This window comes from Ranitomeya imitator, chromosome 6, assembly GCF_032444005.1.
Source record: "Ranitomeya imitator isolate aRanImi1 chromosome 6, aRanImi1.pri, whole genome shotgun sequence".
NCBI lineage: Eukaryota > Metazoa > Chordata > Amphibia > Anura > Dendrobatidae > Ranitomeya > Ranitomeya imitator.
In genome coordinates, this window is record NC_091287.1 from 300,560,119 (window position 1) to 300,578,034 (window position 17,916).

The 17,916-nt window shown below is 42.3% G+C and overlaps 1 protein-coding gene across 1 annotated transcript in view; it reads right to left on the bottom strand.

The window, feature by feature from the left end:
• Positions 1-2,015: 2,015 nt before the first annotated feature.
• The window catches only part of LOC138643369 (collagen alpha-1(XXI) chain-like), a 130,792-nt gene continuing 114,891 nt past the window's right edge, over positions 2,016-17,916 (bottom strand). The window contains exons 26-29 of the mRNA XM_069732290.1: positions 8,582-8,636; positions 7,849-8,037; positions 4,557-4,634; positions 2,016-3,808 (exon numbers count right to left, since the gene is read on the bottom strand). Coding sequence (XP_069588391.1) covers positions 3,618-3,808; positions 4,557-4,634; positions 7,849-8,037; positions 8,582-8,636 — 513 coding nt within the window. The 3' untranslated portion in view covers positions 2,016-3,617. The remainder of the gene's footprint in view (positions 3,809-4,556; positions 4,635-7,848; positions 8,038-8,581; positions 8,637-17,916) is intronic.

Genomic DNA, 17,916 nt, shown 5'->3' on the forward strand with positions numbered 1-17,916 from the left:
GGGATTAAGGTGTGGAGACTGGCTAGGCCACCACATGACCTTAATGTGCTTCTTTTCGAGCCATTTCTTTATTGCCTTGGCTGTATGTTTTGGGTCATTGGCTTGCTGGAAGACCCAGCCACGATCCATTTTTAAATGTCTTGGCGTAGGGAAGGAGGTTGATACTCAGGATTTCATGGTAGAGGAATCATCCAACTGTTCATTGGCAAACTTCAGATGGGACTGCACATGTGCCTTCTTGAGCAGGGGGGACCTTGCGGGCACTGCAGGATTTTACACCTTTATGGCATAATGTGTTACCAATGATTTTCTTGGTGACTGTGGTCCCAGCTGCCTTGAGATCATTAACAAGTTCTCCCTGTGTAGTTTTAGGCTGATCTCTCACCTTCCTCATGATCAAGGATACCCCATGAGGTGAGATTTTTCACGGTGCCCCAGATCGATGTCGATTGACAGTCATTTTGTATTTCTTAAATTTTCTTACTATTGCACCAACAGTTGTGTCCTTCTCACCCAGCATCTTACTTATGGTTTTGTAGCCCATTCCAGCTTTGTGCAGGTCTATGATCTTGTCCCTGACATCCTTATAAAGCTCTTTGGTCTTGCCCATATTAGAGTTTGCCTGATTGATTGAGTCTGTGGACAGGAGTCTTTTATAAAGGTAACTATGTAAGTCAGTGCAGGTAACGAGTTGATTAGGAGCATCTAACTGGTCTGTAGGAGCCAGAACTCTTAATGGTTGGTAGGGGATCAAATACTTATTTCTCACTGCAAAATGCAAATACATTTACCGGTATATAACTTATACAATGTGATTTTCTGGATTTTGTTATTGATATTCTATCTCTCAATGTTAAAATTTACCTACCCTTAAATTTATAGACTGTTCATGTCTTTGTCAATGGGCAAATTTACAGAATCAGCAATGGATAAAATACTTATTTTCTTCATTGTATGTCTCAATGACTGTCTCTATATATGATTGTTTTATTACTTAGAAAACTAGCTTGAAATGACAGAGAATTACTTTATGTACAGTTAAAATGCATTGCATACAGATTACATACGCATGTCAGATGGATGCTAACTTGGTAAAAATCGCATTGTACTCGCATGACACTTGTTCTACTTTTCTGACCGATTTTTTGGTCTGTACTTTTAGTAAAAATTCTACTGGTATTACAACTCACTATAGCCTCTGAAAGTGAGTAGGACAGAATAAGAGTATAATGAATAGCCAGAACTAAAAGTATGGCACTCTGTCTAGCATATAATGAAGCATGACACTCGAGTGTCTGGTTCCCTTCATAGTGGATGCTTTCCTGCCAATTGGTTGGCTGTGTAAATTTAGAAACTAATCCGCAGCATTGCACGCTTGGCGGTTCCAAGCGCTGTGGATTAGACTGGGGTGGAAAGAGATGATTTGCATAGCTCCGCCTACTGCAAAGGATTCTGGATAAACCTGCTATTCTTTGTATTATGCTGCTTGCAAGTACTTTCCGTTTCAGGAAAGCATCCACTATGTATTTCCTTTAAGTAGAGGGCTTTTCGGTCTCTTTCATCCCGCTACATTTAGCCCAACTTGGGTCTCTCCCTTAGGTCGCTAGCATATATGTATGGTTCCCTTCAAACAGTTTATCAGTGTTGGGGATGGGAGCTGATACCATATTGATCTTGCAAATCTTCCATCTGCTCAATTAGCCAATAAAATATGCCACATAACTGCATTCTGAACCCTTTTTGTTTTCTGTCTTAGAAATGCTCGATGAGGACATTCTAACACTTGCTATTTTGCAGAAAATCTAACATTCTCTTATATCCATCATCATCATCATTTCCACGCATAGCACTTGAGACAAGAGGATGGTCTGTGGCAGGAGCAGATATACTGTCTATGCAGCCACTTCAGCTGCATAGCGGCCCAAAGAAGGTCTGAGTCCCACCCCAGCTGTTCATCAGTGCAAGGCATTTAAAGTTAAAAAAAAATAATGCAAGGCTTTAATCAAACACACAAGAAAAGTGAGACATGTTTTATTGAGACAGACACAATATAAGAACAGTTTATAGCGTATGAGAAGGGTCACATTCATCATTTGGTTGAAATTATGACTTTGATAACAAAGTAAAATCTAAAAGAAATATTGTAATACTGATATGTTAAGATTCATTTTAATAAATACATTTCATTCATTATTTTAAAGTGTAGGTTTAAATTTAATCTGTCAGCAGGTTTTTGCTATGTAATCTGAAGACAGCAGGAGCTAGAGGCTGGAGCAAAGATTTCAGGGAAGTGTCACTTGTCAAAGTGCCTGCGGTTGTTTACTAATGGTGAAGGATTTATCACTAAGAGATTAACATTGCTGGACTACACTAGTCCTGCAACCCCTCCTGTGATAAGCAGCTCACTGTCTATAGACATTGTATATACAGAGCCTGGTGTGGGCGGGGTTTGATTTCTAAGCTCTGCTTCATTCTAAATCTTAAAGCTCCAATTGTGTCAGAACAGCTGCACTCAGTAATCTAAGTGATACAACGTTGGATTCAGCTTCTCTTTGCCTACATTATGCTGCTCTCAGGTGAGTTCTCTTTAACTCACACCGCCATTTTACAGAATTTATACACGGTATATGTGCTTATCTTATGCTACTCCTGAGGCATCTTCTGTTATATGATATGTTCACATGTGACAGACTTGTTGCAGAAATTCCTATGAAGTTCCGTACAAGGAACTGTAATTTTCTGCACATGGAAGATCAGCCCAGTCAGATGTATAGAACAAAATTTCTGTCACGGAAACTTTCTCAAAGAATTTGCCAGATCTCAAGGGGGTTTTGCAATTTTTTTCTGATCGGTGGACTGCTCCGGACAAGGAGAAAAGAGCCATGATCAGGAGACCTGCTGTGTAAGCTGTGGGACTGGTTATTTATAACTGTATCTCTTAACAAAATGAGAGGGAAGGAGATGGAGGTGAGCAAATAACTCCTATTGAAATCAGTGGGTTGGAGAGAGCTGACTAGGATGTTAAGAGTTAACCCCTCTTCTGGAATGTATCTACTGTGCACTCTTAGCCAGACACTTTTAGCCAGACTCCATGGAAAACAACTGTAAACTATAAAAGATAAAAGCTCTTATAGCAGGAGAATAACAGTATGTAGAAAAAGCAAGTGAATTGCAAGTTTGTTTATTTTCATAGTGTCCTAACTATTGTCATTTAAGAACTTGAGAACACCCTATTAATATACTATAGCAGATCACATTTTGAAGAAACCAAACATTATACTGTAAATTATGTAACTCATCCAAAGTAACAGACATAACTTTCGCAGTTCTAATCAAATGTATCCAAATCATGTCAGACATTCTTAAATGATAACGGAAATGATAAGATAAGTGCTTTAGTAAGGGTATTGCAATACTGCAGTCTGTCTTACACTGGAAAGTAAAAGTATTTTTGATGACAGTTGTCCATTTAGAAACAAAATGCAAGACATCAGTGCAAGAGGTGTATCATGTGTCCTGTACAAATCCTTTGCTGTACATTGTAACATGCCAAATAGTTCCATTTCCTGAGATAATAAGCAGGATGAAGTCTTCAAATGGATCAGTCTTTAATGGATTCAGAAATTTGGTCCTTTTCTGAAAGGGTCTTCTCTAACACCATAAGCAGAAAGACATACAGACATGTCACAAACTCCAGCTGTTCCAGGATAACCACGCTTTCCTGGAGTTCCAGGTACTCCATTTTTTCCAGGATTTCCTGGAGACCCAACCAGTCCTTCTCCGTTGCTTCCATTAATTCCAGGTAACCCTGCCATGTGCCAACACAATTTACATACTTTTAATCTTTGAATATATTTTCATAGAAATTCACACTATCTGATCATGTTCTTTATTTAGTTTACAAAAAAAAATGTTTTACCCTGATTACTAAACCAACTTGTATCCTCAACAATGCTCTTTTTACTTATATCACCCATCCAGAAGACAGAATAGAAAATAAAGAGCTAGAGAATTGGGTACAAGCTGCAATGGTTATAGAAACAAACTATTACTTATCCCAGGTCTAGAAGTCTGTTGTTTGCAGTTCTGACGTCATATTGACAGGGCTGCAGCCAGTCAGTGAACTATGTGACTAGCTGCAGCACTGTCAACACACAGGGCATCAGCAAAGAGCACGCGCTGGACCAGGCGAAAATAAGTAATAGTTCCTTTTTTTTTTACCTCCCAATACGTATAATCAAAAGTTATTAGACAGAAAACAACTCCTTTTAAGTTTAGAACCCAATATTCTTGACAAGCAGATTAAACCCCCACCTAACTTATTGTTATGACATGTCTTATTCTAGGCCTTTCAGGAAAAAATGAAGATTTGTAATTTAATAAAAGAGACACGGCTGTAGGTGGTGATACCCTTCTCTCCCCTTCCAGTTCAAGTTTGCCATCAATAACTGGTAATAACTATAAAACATATTTTTGTTGAAATTAGTCGTACATTTCCTTTTACATTACTGTGATTTTATACAAGTACATTGGAGCATGTGTTATTCACATTTTACCTGGAGCTCCTCGTGGGCCTTGCTCTCCTATGCCACGTTCTCCTCTAGAACCTTTATCTCCCCTTGATCCCTTATCGCCTGCAATGAGCAGATATATACATTTTCAAGACATAATAAACTAGACACCTATCAAATACAGTGGGGCAAAAAAGTATTTAGTCAGTCAGCAATAGTGCAAGTTCCACCACTTAAAAAGATGAGAGGCGTCTGTAATTTACATCATAGGTAGACCTCAACTATGGGAGACAAACTGAGAAAAAAAAATCCAGAAAATCACATTGTCTGTTTTTTTAACATTTTATTTGCATATTATGGTGGAAAATAAGTATTTGGTCAGAAACAAACAATCAAGATTTCTGGCTCTCACAGACCTGTAACTTCTTCTTTAAGAGTCTCCTCTTTCCTCCACTCATTACCTGTAGTAATGGCACCTGTTTAAACTTGTTATCAGTATAAAAAGACACCTGTGCACACCCTCAAACAGTCTGACTCCAAACTCCACTATGGTGAAGACCAAAGAGCTGTCAAAGGACACCAGAAACAAAATTGTAGCCCTGCACCAGGCTGGGAAGACTGAATCTGCAATAGCCAACCAGCTTGGAGTGAAGAAATCAACAGTGGGAGCAATAATTAGAAAATGGAAGACATACAAGACCACTGATAATCTCCCTCGATCTGGGGCTCCACGCAAAATCCCACCCCGTGGGGTCAGAATGATCACAAGAACGGTGAGCAAAAATCCCAGAACCTCGCGGGGGGACCTAGTGAATGAACTGCAGAGAGCTGGGACCAATGTAACAAGGCCTACCGTAAGTAACACACTACGCCACCATGGACTCAGATCCTGCAGTGCCAGACGTGTCCCACTGCTTAAGCCTGTACATGTCCGGGCCCGTCTGAAGTTTGCTAGAGAGCATTTGGATGATCCAGAGGAGTTTTGGGAGAATGTCCTATGGTCTGATGAAACCAAACTGGAACTGTTTGGTAGAAACACAACTTGTCGTGTTTAGATGAAAAAGAATACTGAGTTGCATCCATCAAACACCATACCTACTGTAAAGCATGGTGGTGGAAACATCATGCTTTGGGGCTGTTTCTCTGCAAAGGGGCCAGGACGACTGATCCGGGTACATGAAAGAATGAATGGGGCCATGTATCGTGAGATTTTGAGTGCAAACCTCCTTCCATCAGCAAGGGCATTGAAGATGAAATGTGGCTGGGTCTTTCAACATGACAATGATCCAAAGCACACCGCCAGGGCAACGAAGGAGTGGCTTCGTAAGAAGCATTTCAAGGTCCTGGAGTGGCCTAGCCAGTCTCCAGATCTCAACCCTATAGAAAACCTTTGGAGGGAGTTGAAAATCCGTGTTGCCAAGCGAAAAGCCAAAAACATCACTGCTCTAGAGGAGATCTGCATGGAGGAATGGACCAACATACCAACAACAGTGTGTGGCAACCTTGTGAAGACTTACAGAAAACGTTTGACCTCTGTCATTGCCAACAAAGGATATATTACAAAGTATTGAGATGATATTTTGTTTCTGACCAAATACTTATTTTCCACCATAATATGCAAATAAAATGTTAAAAAAACAGACAATGTGATTTTCTGGATTTTTTTTTCTCAGTTTGTCTCCCATAGTTGAGGTCTACCTATGATGTAAATTACAGACGCCTCTCATCTTTTTAAGTGGTGGAACTTGCACTATTGCTGACTGACTAAATACTTTTTTGCCCCACTGTAAAAATGTAAGTGAAAACAGTATCTCAAACAAGTGAGTACACCCCTCACATTTTTGTAAATATTTTATATCTTTTCATGAGACAACACAGAAGATTTGACACTTTTTTACAATATAGGGTAGTCAGTGTACAGCTTGTATATCAGCGTAAATTTGTGTGCTCTCTAAATAACTCATAACTCGACACACAGTCATTAATGCCCAGTTGGCCAATTTCTCTCCCTGATGCCAAGTGATTCATTAGTGTTACAAGGTTTCAGCTGTAAATCCGGAGCAGTTGTGTTAAATTTGGTGTTATCGCTCGTACACTCTCTCATACTGGTCACTGGAAGTTCAAAATGGCACCTCATGGCAAAGATCTTTGAGGATCTGTAAAAAAAAGAATTATTGCAATACAATAAAGATGGTCTAGGCTGTGAGAAGATTGCCAACACTCTGACACTAAACTGCAACATGATGGCCAAGACCATGAAGCAGTTTAACAAAACAAGCTCCACTCAGAACTGGCTCGCCATGGTCGACCAAAGAAGTTAAGTGTACGTGCTCAGCGTCATATCCAGAGGATGTCTTTTCCAAATAAATGTTTGAGTGCTGCCAGCATTTCTGCAGTGCTAAAGGGGTGAGGGGTTAGCCTGTCAGTGCTCAGACCATACACCGCACACTGCATCAAATTGGTCTGCATGGTTGTCGTCCCAGAAGGAAGCTTCTTCTAAAGATAATGCACATGAAAGCCCGCAGTTTTCTGAAGACAAGCAGACTAAGAACATGAATTCCTGGAACCATGTCTTGTCGTCTGAAGAGACCAAGATAAACTTATTTAATTCAGGTGTCATGAGTGTATGGCGGCAACCAGGTGAGGAGTACAAAGACAAGTATGTCTTGCCTACAGTCAAGCATGGTGGTGGGAGTGTCATGGTTTGGGGCTGCATGAGTGCTGTGGGGAGCTACAGTTCATTGAGGGAACCAGGAATGCCAACATGTACTGTGACATGCTGAAGCAGAGCATAATCCCCCCTTCATAAACTGGGCCACTAGACAGTATTCCGACATGGTAACGACCCCAAACACACCTCCAAGATGACCACTGCCTTGCTAAAGAAACTGAGGGTAAAGGTTCTGAACTGGCCAAGCATGTATCCAGGCCTAAACCCAATTGGGCATCTGTGGTCGCCTTCAAATGGAAGGTGGGCGAGCACAAGGTCTCCAATATCCACCAGTGGAAGACGATTCCAGTGGCAACCTGTTAAGCTCTAGTTAGCTCCATGCCCAAGAGAGTTATGGCAGTGCTTTTACATAATGGTGGCCACACAAACATTGACACTTTGGGCATAATTTGGCCATTTTCACTTATGGGGTGTACTCACTTTTGTTGCCATCAGTTTAGACATTAATAGCTGGGTGTTGAGTTATTTAGAGGGCACACAAATGTGTACTGTTATACAAGCTGTTCACTGACTACATTGTACCATATCTTCAGTGTTGTTCAGAAAATAATATAAAAATTAAATAATGCTGGTAGACAACTTAGACTAAATCTATTATACTGTCACCTTTATTTCCTTGAGGTCCTGGTACTCCTTGAATTCCTGGATAGCCAGCTCTTCCTCCTCTGCCTGGGTACCCAGGTGGTCCTCTATCACCAGCTTTTCCTTGGAGACCTGGCATCCCTGGCATTCCTGCCTTTCCCTCACAAGGTTGGCATCTTGGACTAATATTATGAATCAGCGAGGGTAGCTGTTCTACAAAGTGAGTGTATAGCTCATGAAAAAAATACATAAACGGAAAAAAAGCAGTCTGCATAGAAAATAAACTCGTGAAGATTGAAGGACCTGTGGTGATACTTCAAGCGCAATGTCCTTGTAGGCTGGGACTACACGGTGACTTTGGCTTCGACACTTGTCTCACAGCAAAAGTTCACTAGGTGTCACTTCTACATATAATATACAATCCATCTGAAAAAGACATTGTGCGCACATTCCCTAGTTCAGCTGTTCTACGCCTGTGTTGCAAACACGAGACATATTCTGTGTTTTTTAGTATTGGTACCATTCATTTTTCATAAGGCAAGCATTAGCGAATAATAAAATATAGCCCTTGTTTTAACCATGTTTATAGCCATTGTTGATCGTTTTTGTAGCTGTGCGGTTGCACAAAATACAGGTGGAGGAAGAATCTAACTGTATGAGAATTACACATAGCTGTGATTATTGTATATTCCATTCTGACTTTAACAGGAGTGATGTGACCTGTAATGAGTTTACAAAGTCTAAAATCTGGACTTACCGCGCAATAAATTACTGCACAATTTAATGACCTGATCATCAGTCATCGATTTTCCCTATGGCAAAGAAAGACAAGGTTTAAGGTTACGACATTCAATCCCATTACTTCACTAACAGAACTGTAGACTGTGTTGATTTTGACATAAAAAATACCATAAAGCATGGTTCACACAGCCCCCCGAGGAAGCCCAAAGCGAAATGCGCGTCGGGGCTGCTGGACGCACACTAGCATATACTAATGGGTAAGATGAGCATATCCGTATTACTTTTCTCCCTTCTGGCCATGGATATGGTATGGGCCATAGATTGATCTATCTGGAGGGACTGACACTATATACTCTGGCACTTTACTATGCACTAGGCACTTTTTTGAGGTTTGCTATGGTATATGCATTTTTTAGTGATCTGCTCATTGAGCCCATGTTGCAATTACAGTGGTCTGTGTCCTCTGTACACTAACTCTGTCTGGATCTTGTTATGTAAATCTGTATGTTCTCTCTTCTTTAATTTATTGTCAATAAAATTTACTGTTACCTCTTTTAGTACAAGTTTTGGGACTTTTTACTCCGTGGTTTGTTGTAGGATCGATAGTATTGGAGTGTCCTTGGTATTCCTATGTTGTCCAAGTTATACCCCATTATTTTTTGTATGATATGCATCAGTGGTACTTGTTCTTACTAACAGAGCTGTAGACTGCGTTGATCTTGACATAAAAAATACCATAAAGAATGGTAACAGGAACCCTCAGAAGTAGATGCCATAATGGCTTAGCATTTTGAAAAAAAAAGGATCATGATAGTTTGGCCAATAAGTCTAAGTTTCATCATAATCAGTTGTTTTTAAACCCCTAACATCAGTGCGTGATGGGTAAAGAAATAGAAGTAGCTTGCTGAGGACTGCAGCTCAGCTTCTTCTCAATTGAATAAGAGCTGATCTGCATTGACTTTTTAAAAAGTACCTGTTACCAGGTCAGAAATATCCAGTTAAAGGGGTATTCCCATCTCCAAGATCCCAACACAATATGTAGTAGGTGTAATAATAATATTAGCAAATACCTCCAATTAGAAATGTAGTATAGTCTTCCTGAGTTGCTATGTCTCTTTCCTCATGTGCATGCATTGCAGGACCTTAGGTATCCATGGTTACGACCATTGATATAGTGACAGTTGTTAGTGGTCATAACCATGGATACCTAAGGTTCTGTAATGCCTGCACCGCCAGGTGTCAGCAAGAGGGTTCCCATCCAGGACAGGAAACCAACTGAAGCAGGGAAGAGGTCCCGACCTTTTATTTCAGTAGGTTTCCTATCCTAGCTGGGTGGATCCCTCTCTCATGGGAGAGAGGGAATGTCATGTGCTGTCATGGGAGAAGGGAAAACTATGCTACATTTGTAATTGGAGGTATTTGCTAATAATTACTATTATTATACCTACTACATATTGGGATAATATCTTGAAGATGGGAACACCCTTTTAATGTACTGTGAGTGTTTTATTTCTGTTGTTCTTCTGTTCTTTCTGCTGTCATTTTCCTGCTGTGAGACCTTTTATTTTTCATAGCATAAAGTCTAGGAAAAGACCAATGCTCCCTTCATCCATAAAAAAAGGCTTTTATTCCAATTATGATAAAATCAAGAACAGCTCACACAGTAGTACTCCCTGAAGCATAGAGGGAAACCATAAAAAGATAAGGCAACGGGTTTCTGACCTTTGTGATCCTTAATCGCTGACTGAATGGTCACCCAAGATCCCATGGGGATGAGGCATTCAAAACTAGAATCCAAAACATCTCTCTGTTGAGGAGATCTCTCCTCCAGTACCCCCCCCCCCTCCCCCTCCTTTCCAGGTCCTGTTGACCCTCTCAATGGCACAGAAGGAAAAGGGAGTTAAATCTCTTGCATGTGTCTGCAAAAAGTACCTGGACATATTATACAGATTTGATACATTGGGGTCAGAAGTTTCTCTAACATGCTCTCAAATTCTTTGTTTGTATAAGTCTTAGGTGTACATTTAGGCAGTGATTAAGGACCATAAAGGTCAGAAATCTGTTGTGTTATATTTTTATGTTTTCCCTCTGAGCCTCATGGAGTACTGCTGTGTGAACTGTTCTCGATTATTTTTTTCTTTATTGGAATTATAAGCCATTTTTATGGATGGAGTGAGCAGAACTTTCTGCTTTGAGCTTTTTTTAATCAGCCACTAAGCAGGTGAGCAGAACTGCTACTTTTTTCTTTTTTATAGTGTACATCTGGTTTCCATGGCACTCAGCAACTAGGGCCTGCCCAGTCCCTGAAGAGAGTGCACAGTAGCAACACTTTCCAGATGAGGGGTTAGCTCCTAACATACCTGCCACCTCTTTCCAGCCATTGATTTCTATATAATAGTTATCTGCCCTCTTGACTCCCTTTCTTTTTGGCTCCTGACAAGCTGTTGTGTTGTGAATTCTGTGGCTGAATTCACTCCTGTGGTCACAAGTGGTATTGCAGCCTCTGGGCTTCCTCCCTCAGGTGTTTTGGTGAGCTCGTTGGCTGCCTTGCTATTTAACTCCACCTGAGTCTGTCTTCCTTGCTCCTTGTCAATGTTCCCGTGTTGGATCTGAGCTACTGCATCTTTCCTGTGGCCTGCTGCTCTGCTAGATAAGTGTTACTTTGTTTTTGTTTCCGTTTTTTCTGTCCAGCTGTGCTATTCTCTTTTGCTGGAAGCTCTGAGACGCAAAGGGTGCACCGCCGTGCCGTTAGTTCGGCACGGTGGGTCTTTTTGCCTCCCTTTGCGTGGTTTTGCTTTAGGGTTTTTTGTAGACTGCATAGTTCTCTTTGCTATCCTCGCTCTGTCTAGAATATCGGGCCTCACTTTGCTGAATCTATTTCATTCCTACGTTTTGTCTTTTCATCTTGCTAACAGTCATTATATGTGGGGGGCTGCCTATTCCTTTGGGGTATTTCTCTGAGGCAAGTCAGGCTTGTATTTCTATCTTCAGGCTAGTCAGGCAGTGCCGAGTTGCATAGGTAGTGTTAGGCGCAATCCACTGCTGCTTTTAGTTGTGTGAGGATAGGTTCAGGTATTGCAGTCTGCAGAGATTCCACGTCTCAGAGCTTGTTCTATTGTTTTTGGGTTATTGCCATATCACTGTATGTGCGCTGATTACTGCACACTGTATTGCCTGATAGCACAGCATAACAGTACAAGGAGCGATACCAATGATTCTCAATAGAGGGAAAAAAGAAGTCCTGACATCATTTTTTTTTTTCCCTCAGCTCTGTCTTCAGTTTTGTTTTTTTTTTTGTTTTTTTTGTTTTTTTTTTTCCCCTAGACATTAGAGTGCTTCAGGACACAGCTGTGGACATGGATATTCAGGCTCTGTGCTCCTCAATGGATAATCTCGTTATAAATGTACAAAAGATTCAAGATACAATTGATCAGAAATCTATGCTAGAACCAAGAATTCCTATTCCTGATTTGTTTTTTGGTGACAGAACTAAGTTCCTGAGCTTCAAAAATAATTGTAAGCTATTTCTGGCCTTGAAACCTCATTCTTCTGGTAATCCTATTCAACAGGTTTTGATTATTATTTCTTTTTTGCGCGGCGACCCACAGGACTGGGCGTTTTCTCTTGCGCCAGGAGACCCTGCATTGAGTAATGTTGATGCGTTTTTCCAGGCGCTTGGATTGCTTTACGATGAGCCTAATTCAGTGGATCAGGCTGAGAAAAATTTGCTGGCTTTATGCCAGGGTCAGGATGATGTAGAAGTATATTGTCAGAAATTTAGGAAGTGGTCAGTACTCACTCTGTGGAATGAATCTGCACTGGCGGCTTGGTTCAGAAAGGGTCTCTCTGAAGCTCTTAAGGATGTCATGGTGGGATTTCCTATGCCTGCTGGTTTGAATGAGTCTATGTCCTTGGCCATTCAGATCGGTCGTCGCTTGCGCGAGCGTAAATCTGTGCACCATCTGGCGGTATTGTCTGAGAGTAAACCTGAGCCTATGCAGTGCGACAGGACTATGACTAAAGTTGAACGGCAAGAACACAGACGTCTGAACAGGCTGTGTTTCTACTGTGGTGATTCCACTCATGCTATTTCTAATTGTCCTAAGCGCACTAGGCGGTTCGATAGCTCTGCCGTCATTGGTACTGTACAGTCCAAATTCCTTCTGTCCATTACCTTGATATGCTCTTTGTCATCGTATTCTGTCATGGCGTTTGTGGATTCAGGCGCTGCCCTGAATCTGATGGATTTGGATTATGCTAAACGTTGTGGATTTTTCTTGGAGCCTTTGCGGTGTCCTATTCCGTTGAGAGGAATTGATGCTACACCTTTGGCCAAGAATAAGCCTCAGTACTGGGCCCAGCTGACCATGTGCATGGCTCCTGCACATCAGGAAGTTATTCGCTTTCTGGTACTGCATAATCTGCATGATGTGGTCGTGTTGGGGTTGCCATGGCTACAAACCCATAATCCAGTATTAGATTGGAACTCTATGTCGGTATCCAGCTGGGGTTGTCAGGGGGTACATGGTGATGTTCCATTTTTGTCGATTTTGTCATCCACCCCTTCTGAGGTCCCAGAGTTCTTGTCTGACTTTCAGGATGTATTTGAAGAGCCCAAGTCCGATGCTCTACCTCCGCATAGGAATTGTGATTGTGCTATCAATTTGATTCCTGGTAGTAAGTTCCCTAAAGGTCGATTATTTAATTTGTCTGTGCCTGAACACACCGCTATGCGCAGTTATGTGAAAGAATCCCTGGAAGGGACATATTCGCCCATCGTCATCACCATTGGGAGCAGGGTTCTTTTTTGTAGCCAAAAAGGATGGTTCGCTAAGACCATGTATTGATTACCGCCTTCTTAATAAGATCACTGTTAAGTTTCAGTATCCCTTGCCATTGATATCTGACTTATTTGCTCGGATTAAGGGGGCTAGTTGGTTTACTAAGATTGATCTTCGTGGTGCGTATAATCTGGTGAGAATCAGGCAGGGAGATGAATGGAAAACGGCATTTAATACGCCCGAGGGTCATTTTGAGTATCTGGTGATGCCGTTCGGACTTGCCAATGCTCCATCTGTTTTTCAGTCTTTTATGCATGACATTTTCCGTGAGTATCTGGATAAATTTCTGATTGTTTACTTGGATGACATTTTGATCTTCTCTGATGATTGGGAGTCTCATGTGAAGCAAGTCAGAATGGTTTTCCAGGTACTGCGTGCTAATTCCTTGTTCGTGAAGGGATCAAAGTGTCTCTTCGGTGTGCAGAAAGTTTCATTTTTGGGTTTCATCTTTTCCCCTTCTACTATCGAGATGGATCCGGTTAAGGTCCAGGCCATCCAGGATTGGACTCAGCCGACATCTCTGAAAAGTCTGCAGAAATTCCTGGGCTTTGCTAATTTTTATCGTCGCTTCATCTGTAATTTTTCTAGCATTGCCAGACCATTGACCGATTTGACCAAGAAGGGTGCTGATTTGGTTAATTGGTCTTCTGCTGCCGTGGAAGCTTTTCAGGAGTTGAAGCGTCGTTTTTGCTGTGCCCCTGTGTTGTGTCAACCAGATGTTTCTCTTCCGTTCCAGGTCGAGGTTGATGCTTCTGAGATTGGAGCAGGGGCGGTTTTGTCACAGAGAGGTTCTGGTTGCTCAGTGTTGAAACCATGTGCTTTCTTTTCCAGGAAATTTTCTGCTGCTGAGCGTAATTATGATGTGGGCAACCGAGAGTTGCTGGCCATGAAGTGGGCATTCGAGGAGTGGTGTCATTGGCTTGAGGGAGCTAAGCATCGCGTGGTGGTATTGACTGATCATAAGAATCTTACTTATCTCGAGTCTGCCAAGCGCTTGAATCCTAGACAGGCCCGTTGGTCGTTATTTTTTGCTCGTTTTGATTTTGTGATTTCGTACCTTCCGGGCTCTAAAAATGTGAAGGCGGATGCTCTGTCTAGGAGTTTTGTGCCCGACTCTCCGGGGTTATCTGAGCCGGCGAGTATCCTCAAGGAAGGAGTCATTGTGTCTGCCATCTCTCCTGATTTGCGGAGAGTGTTGCAGAAATTTCAGGCTAATAAACCTGATCGTTGTCCGGCCGAGAAACTGTTCGTCCCTGATAGGTGGACTAGTAAAGTTATCTCTGAACTTCATTGTTCGGTGCTGGCTGGTCATCCAGGAATCTTTGGTACCAGAGAGTTAGTGGCTAGATCCTTCTGGTGGCCATCTCTGTCACGGGATGTGCGTGCTTTTGTGCAATCCTGTGGGATTTGTGCTAGGGCTAAGCCCTGCTGTTCACGTGCCAGTGGGTTGCTTTTGCCCTTGCCGGTCCCGAAGAGGCCTTGGACACATATTTCGATGGATTTCATTTCTGACCTTCCCGTTTCTCAAAAGATGTCGGTCATTTGGGTGGTCTGTGATCGCTTTTCTAAAATGGTCCATCTGGTGCCCTTGGTTAAATTGCCTTCCTCCTCTGATTTGGTGCCTTTGTTCTTCCAGCATGTGGTTCGTTTGCATGGCATTCCTGAGAATATTGTTTCTGACAGAGGTTCCCAGTTTGTCTCGAGGTTCTGGCGAGCCTTTTGTGGTAGGATGGGCATTGACCTATCTTTTTCCTCGGCCTTCCATCCTCAGACTAATGGCCAGACCGAACGAACCAATCAGACCTTGGAAACATATCTGAGATGTTTTGTTTCTGCTGACCAGGATGATTGGGTGTCATTTTTGCCGTTGGCTGAGTTCGCCCTTAATAATCGGGCCAGCTCGGCTACCTTGGTCTCTCCATTTTTCTGCAATTCTGGGTTCCATCCTCGTTTCTCTTCAGGACAGGTTGAGTCTTCGGACTGTCCTGGTGTGGATTCTGTGGTGGACAGGTTGCAGCAGATCTGGACTCAGGTAGTGGACAATTTGACCTTGTCCCAGGAGAAGGCTCAGCTTTTCGCTAATCGTAGACGCCGTGTGGGTCCCCGACTTCGTGTTGGGGATCTGGTTTGGTTATCTTCTCGTCATATTCCTATGAAGGTTTCCTCTCCTAAATTTAAACCTCGTTTTATTGGTCCGTATAGGATTTCTGAGATTCTCAATCCGGTGTCTTTTCGTCTGACCCTCCCAGACTCCTTTTCCATACATAATGTATTCCATAGGTCGTTGTTGAGAAGATACGTGGCACCTATGGTTCCATCTGTGGAGCCTCCTGCCCCTGTTTTGGTGGAGGGGGAATTGGAGTATATTGTGGAGAAAATTTTGGATTCTCGTGTCTCTAGACGGAAACTCCAGTATCTGGTCAAGTGGAAGGGTTATGCTCAGGAGGATAATTCCTGGGTTTTTGCCTCTGATGTCCATGCCCCAGATCTTGTTCGTGCCTTTCATGTGGCTCATCCTGGTCGGCCTGGGGGTTCTGGTGAGGGTTCGGTGACCCCTCCTCAAGGGGGGGGTACTGTTGTGAATTCTGTGGCTGAATTCACTCCTGTGGTCACAAGTGGTATTGCAGCCTCTGGGCTTCCTCCCTCAGGTGTTTTGGTGAGCTCGTTGGCTGCCTTGCTATTTAACTCCACCTGAGTCTGTCTTCCTTGCTCCTTGTCAATGTTCCAGTGTTGGATCTGAGCTACTGCATCTTTCCTGTGGCCTGCTGCTCTGCTAGATAAGTGTTACTTTGTTTTTGTTTCCGTTTTTTCTGTCCAGCTGTGCTATTCTCTTTTGCTGGAAGCTCTGAGACGCAAAGGGTGCACCGCCGTGCCGTTAGTTCGGCACGGTGGGTCTTTTTGCCTCCCTTTGCGTGGTTTTGCTTTAGGGTTTTTTGTAGACTGCATAGTTCTCTTTGCTATCCTCGCTCTGTCTAGAATATCGGGCCTCACTTTGCTGAATCTATTTCATTCCTACGTTTTGTCTTTTCATCTTGCTAACAGTCATTATATGTGGGGGGCTGCCTATTCCTTTGGGGTATTTCTCTGAGGCAAGTCAGGCTTGTATTTCTATCTTCAGGCTAGTCAGCTCCTCAGGCAGTGCCGAGTTGCATAGGTAGTGTTAGGCGCAATCCACTGCTGCTTTTAGTTGTGTGAGGATAGGTTCAGGTATTGCAGTCTGCAGAGATTCCACGTCTCAGAGCTTGTTCTATTGTTTTTGGGTTATTGCCATATCACTGTATGTGCGCTGATTACTGCACACTGTATTGCCTGATAGCACAGCATAACACTGTTGTTATAAATGTTGCAAAATCTCCAACCCCCACCACCAGCAGTATTCAGACCAGTTCCCCTAATCATGGTTCTCTCTTTCCTGAGCTCTGTACTTATTCATATCTTCTGTTTTCTCTATATGTAACTGAAGTGATAGCACTACAGGACAAACAAATGATAGCTGAATGTGAAGGTGAACTCTAGGACTCCTTTTCACTTGCGAGAAATACGTGCGAGTCACGCAGGTTAAAACAAAGCTGTGGCGCCAGCACTCCGGAGCGGAGCGTGCAGCTCCATGTATTGCTGTGCAGCCGCACGCTCCGCTCTGGAGTGTCGGTGCCAGAGCTTGGTTTTAACATGCGTGTCGCGCATGTATTTCTCGCAGGTGAGAAGGAGCCCTTATAGTTCTATGAATGCTGCACTCAGCTATTCATCAGATCTTTCACTCAAGGAGGAGTGCCCACCCTACCAGAAACCAGGAAGTGAGGAGACTAAGCCTAGCTCTTAGCTGCCCAAAAGACAACTTGAGTATACCCCTTTAACAAATAAAGCCCATATCTCTGGAATCGTAAGACAGATTTAAAAAGACAAAAAACAGAATACAGAGGGAATCAGCAGGACTAAAATAAGAGCACTTTATGTGGTGACAAGCCCTTTATTCAGGAGCAATATTCATTTGCTTGAAAAATGTTAGAGTATCTTAGCGTAACACTGCCCCGGAAAACAAAGTACCAATTACAAAATAGGATACAATTGGTTATAAATATCTAAAGGTAATATACAAGAATAATTTTTAAATATATAACTTATAAAATTGTCTGCACAGCCAAGTGAGACACACCCCTAGGACAAAACATCCAAACCTACTAAAATTAGGATCTCTGGGTCAATAGTCCTAACATGATAACCAATAAATGCTAAAGGAAAAAATATAATGCAAAATCCATAAAGAAAGGGGTCTAATGCAAATAAATATTACATTTTATTATACATAAATAACAGACAAATGTTGGTAATCAGGCAAGAAAAATGGCAACAGCTAAAGGAAACCGGTGCAAAGAGATGATGCCAAGGCCGTGAAACGCGCGTCGAGGCTCCTGCGTGCCCCACCTGCACTCCCGCACTTTGATTACTATATGTCTCAAGGTAAAGTTATTTGATACTATTCTTAGATCTAGGTAAACTCCTTACCCTAGGA